The sequence below is a fragment of the Berghia stephanieae genome, chromosome 2 (assembly GCF_034508935.2).
Source record: "Berghia stephanieae isolate SIO BIC M18660-M18661 chromosome 2, UCSD_Bste_1.3, whole genome shotgun sequence".
In the NCBI taxonomy this organism is placed as follows: domain Eukaryota; kingdom Metazoa; phylum Mollusca; class Gastropoda; order Nudibranchia; family Aeolidiidae; genus Berghia; species Berghia stephanieae.
Genome location: NC_088361.1, coordinates 47,157,563 through 47,162,772, shown reverse-complemented (window position 1 = coordinate 47,162,772; position 5,210 = coordinate 47,157,563). Strand labels below are relative to the sequence as shown.

At 39.9% G+C, this 5,210-nt stretch overlaps 1 protein-coding gene across 5 annotated transcripts in view; it reads left to right on the top strand.

Moving 5' to 3' along the window:
• Positions 1 to 5,210, top strand: part of LOC144965030 (uncharacterized) — a 53,723-nt gene extending 48,513 nt beyond the window's left edge. For all 5 annotated transcript variants that reach the window (XM_078899894.1, XM_078899896.1, XM_078899895.1 and 2 more), the window contains exon 20: positions 3,816 to 5,210. In XM_078899894.1, coding sequence (XP_078756020.1) covers positions 3,816 to 3,914 — 99 coding nt within the window. In that variant the 3' untranslated portion in view covers positions 3,915 to 5,210. The remainder of the gene's footprint in view (positions 1 to 3,815) is intronic.

Below are 5,210 nucleotides of genomic sequence, written 5' to 3'. Positions count from 1 at the left end.
TGGTTTTTGCACCGCTTAGTGAGTTGTCGTTAGTAGTTCTCATGGAAACAAGTTATTTCATTGGTTGAACTATTGAATACAACTCACGATTTGTTTTCTTTTGTGGCAAAAGACTGGCATTTTGACGTCATTTTTTGGTCAGTATCAGGCCATCATAACTTTACGAAGGCCACGGTTCAGTGCCCGGCTATAAGATAATGATGGCTGCCGTCCAACTGTGACTTTACAAAATTGAGTCATTCGATAAGGCTCTTCTCGCATTATATCACCGCACTCGAGTGTAAAATTAATGTCTACCTAGTCAATAACAGCGTTGTCACTGTTTTTGGTGGGTCTTTAAAAAATATTATAATAGCGCCTCACAGGCGTCATGTATCTTCTTTCATGTTGCTGTTGGCTTGCGATCCCTTGTTAATCGCTTTTGGCACTTTTAGAGGATAGGTGTAGCGCTCAAGTTTTTTTACCCCCCCCCCCCCCACCTCCCCTCAGGTTTTCCCCATCTCTCAATTACCCAGCAGTTGTTGAACTGTGTGTTCTGTGTTGTGCGTCCCTGACATAATCAGTCACATGGTGAAAATTTTTTGTTTTGCGTTTTTTTTTTCCATTTTTAAAATCCCAATGTCTCCTGGGCATTTTAATCTTTATTTGAAGCAAATAGGGTGATTTTTCATGAAGTTATGGTCATATGCATGGGCTAGGGTGTGAAACCCTAATTTTGAGAAAATCGCTTCCAAAGTTGACAAGAGTTGATATTAAGTATGATAATTACTTTCATAAAAAAAAATTAAAATAAAATATTTAGGAGTTGAATTCAATAAAAAATATTTCATCAATATGTAGAAAAGTGTTTGATTTAATGATTTTTGATGAGAACTCATTTTCCATAAAAATTGACCTCTTGACTAAAATTGTCAATATCTCCGTTCAAAACTTTTCACCATGCGACTGATTATCTCAAGGACGCCCAATTTAGTCCGTATTTCAGATGTTTCTAGTCCCGCTCTGACCGGCGCATAGTTGAGTTTTGGAAAATAGTCTCTTAAATCGCATTCTCTTATCGTATTTATGATATGTAAACAGAGTAAATGGACGTTACAAGCATTGCCTCTATCCGAAAAAAAAATGAAATATCGCCTAATAGGCGTCTTATCCTGTCCTAAATGTTAAGTGTTGCTGTTGGTCAAGGACCCCTTGTATGGCTTTGAGCACGTTTAGTGGATATTGCGTTACCGTATATAAAAGCTCAACTTTTTTTTTTAATGAGTACTTGGCCGTTAACTGCGTTGTCTCTGTCGAGAAAAGTTGTAATTCTTTACAGGTGTCATGGCTCGACCTTATGGTAAGTGTTGCTGTTGGCTTGAGACCCCCCTTGTAAAGTGTTGTGAGCACGTCTGGTGTATATTGCTCTATGACTATATGATAAAAACTGAAGTCAGGCTAACCTATTTTAAACAAATGAAAGACTCATATTGTATTACCGCGCGGCTCTGTGGTCTTGTGGTATGACTCTCGCTTTCGAATCTGAAGGTCTTGGGTTCGAGCCTCGCTCGGCGCACAGATGAGATCTTCGAAAAGGCTCTTTACTAGTGCGGGGCGGCCTTGGCAAGCTTAAGGACCACGGTCCTACGGTCCCTGGGAAATGAAAACCGCAAGGACCGGTCCGGTCCTTTTCGACATTGAACATTCCTGAGAGACTGTTGGAAGTTCGAACTGTTTTGACCTTTGGGACCGTGGGACCGCCCCGCACTAATGAAAACGGTGGTCTACAGGAGTAAAACACACGGAGTAGTCACACTCATTTCAAATTGTAACCTAATTAGAGAAGAGGGGTGATGCCTTCTTTATTTGCTCACCGTACTTCATTGTTACTTCCATAATTTAGCGTGAATAAAATTTGAAATTTATCCCCATTAACGGAGATAATGGAATCGCCCAAAGCGTTGATCGAGTTGTTCGTGGCGTTGATACACACACGCAACTCCTACCCCCACCCCCTCCCCCCCCCCCACACACACACACACATTAGAGGGAAGCGAGCATTGAAGAGTAAGAGAGAGACGTGTGAAGTTATAATAAGAGGGGGTGGATGCGGTAATAAGTAATAAGTGGGGTCGATGGTGACTTTTCGCCAGATCTAACAAACCCAGCTACCCATTCACTGCTGAGTAGACAGGGATTCAGAAAAAACTCGACTGCACCCGGGATCGATCTCTGGCCCTTTGCGTATAAAGAGAGTGCTCTATCAACTGAGCTATCGGGGTCCCCAAATATTCTATTGGACTTTTTAAAAATACAGACATTATAACTGGGTTTTTTGGAAGGAAGAAACTAATGAAACTCGTATTATTTGATTAGTTAAAACACCAAACGAAATTTTAATATTATTGTATTATTTTAAATGACAACAATGCGATAGAAAGGAGTGGTGACTTGCTACTTGCTAGGTTCGAGACACACACACACACACACACACACACACAAACAAACACACACATCTTTAGTAGTCACATGCATTTCAAACAATAACCCATTAGAGAAGAGGGGTCATGCCTTCATCATAGATCATTGTCATTGCGATCATTATGGTGTAGTAAATTTTGAAATTTACCCGTATAATGGAATCGTCCAAGGCGTGCGCCTCCTGTTCCCCCCATCTCACACACGAAAGGGCGGTTTGCGGAGTGGAGGGACGTGGTCGTCTGCCTCTATGGTCGTCTGTGTCGTTTAGTGTATGGCAAAGGGGGGTGGGTGCGATTAATTAAGTGGGATAGGTGGTGATTGGTGGAAGATAGGCAAAGAACCGAGGCAACGAATCGCTGGTTAAGTAGTATGGCGCGAGACCGTTGAAAGGTGATAAGAAGTGAGGACCGCCGCCGGTCTTCCACTATGGGACCGATCCCCGGTTCACAGCTAAAAGACCGTGGGACCGGTCCCAAGGACCGGTCCTCAGCGCGGCACTACTCTTTACTCACATTCTCTCACCGTTGACAGCGTTGTAATATCGCCTGACAGGCATCGTGTCCCATACGTCGTGTTCTATATGTTACGTGTTGCTGTTGCGACCAAGGGAAGTGGGGTAAAAGACCCAACGGAATTTATGCCAGGCTTCAGGAATGGCAATCGAAAACAGTGGGTCGCCTCAAACCGATAACTGACAGTCCACGGCAGGACTGCAGCAAACATGCATCGATGGGGTCTGAGGGAGTCAGCCGACTGTCCTCGCTGTCAAGGAACGCTAGAGACAGCAGACCACATAATCTTACACTGCCCTGTGACGAGATTGGCGGGAGGCTTCTACTACTACTAGGGACCCGTTTGTAATGCGCTTTGAGCACGTTTAATGGATATTGCGCTATATCAAAGCTCAAGTTTTTTAAATCGTTAATTTATTGACTGAAGAACAGCAGTTATGCCAACATTCTTCTAGCTACTATTCTTTTATCGGAGCTGTTGTATTCATTATTGAATATTCAAGTTGACACCAGTCTTGCCAATCTATATTATTATAGACAAGTGAAGTCCCAGAGTTTTTGCCAACAGACGAGTCATTTTATTCGATCGATATTTGAAGGTCGAATTTTCTGACCAAAATTTTAAATATGTGTTTGTTTGTTCGTTTGTTTTCTTTTCTTGTTTGCATTTTGGTTTTGTCTTTGTTTTTTGTTTTTTTTTTTTTTTTTTTTTTTTTTTTTTTTTTTTTTTTTTTTTTTTTTTTTTTTTTTTTTTTTTTTTTTTGCTTTTTTTTTCAGATTACGGCAATGTGCACATTGTATCAATTATAGAGGTTTTATATTCCATTTTATCTCTTCCTCCAGATGTCATCAGCCAAGAAATGGGTCTTGGGTTTCCATATAGTAGTACTGGTGGCGGTGGCTGTCTACCTTATGTATATGATCATTGATACAGATGTGTGATTGGGTTTTTACAATGTGTTTGTGGGCGTGGCTGCCTACCTTATGTATACGATAATTGATACAGATGTGTGCTGGGGTTTTATGCACTGTGTTGGTGGGCGTGGTTATCAACCTTAAGCATGTTGATGGTGAGCGTGGCTGTCAACCTTATGTATACGATTGCTGATACAGATGTGTGATTGGGTTTATGTAATGTGTTGATGGGCGTGGCTGTCTACCTTATGTATAAGATAATTGATACTGATATGTGCTGGGGTTTTATGCACTGTGTTAAGCGTGTTGGTGGGCGTGGCTGTCTACCTTATGTATCTGATCATTGATACAGATGTGTGATTGGGTTTATGTAATGTGTTGGAGGTCGTGGCTGCCGACCTTATGTATATGATCATTGATACTGATGTGTGCTGGGCTTTTATGCACTGTGTTTAGCGTGTTGGTAGGCGAAGCTGTCTACCTTATGTTTCTGATCATTGTGTGTGTGATGGGATTTATGTAATGTATTGGTGGTCGTGCCTGTCTACCTTTTGCGTGTTTGTGGGCGTGGCTGTCTACCTTATGTATATGATCATTGATACAGATGTGTGATGGGGTTTTATGTTAAGTGTAGGAGGTCGTAGCTGTCAACCCCCATTGATGCAAATGTGTAATGGGGGTTTATGTAATGTGTTCGAGGTCGTAGCTGTCTACCTTATGTTTATGATCATTGATACAGATGAACCACTATTACTGAAATTGTCAAAGTTGTTATGATTTTTTCTATTGATCGTAGAAAAATGTTGTTGAAAGTTGTTTATTATTATTATTATTATTATTATTATTATTATTATTATTATTATTATTATTATTATTATTATTATTATTATTATTATTTTTATTATTATTATTATTATTAAATTCAATTTCTGGAAGTAGTAACACATTTGACGGAAATATGAGGTCTCAGGTTTGAGAGATGTTGCCAAAATGAGGGTCATTTAAATTGATCAATATTTGAAGGACAGTTTTCTGGCCAAATTTTTAAATGCGTGTTTTTCCAGAGTATGACAATTAACTGGTTGAATATGTAATTAACTTTCTATTTAAACTGTTTATTTCATTGGCTGATAAATAATTTCCTTCATTGACTACCATCTCCACCACAATAGCATCCACACTACCATCACCATCATCATTATTATCGTAATCATCATCATCACCATCATCATCATTATCAGCATCGTCACCATCATCATCATTATCATCATCCTTTCATTGACATCAACTAGTTCCATATTGAAAATAAACTGGCTGCATACT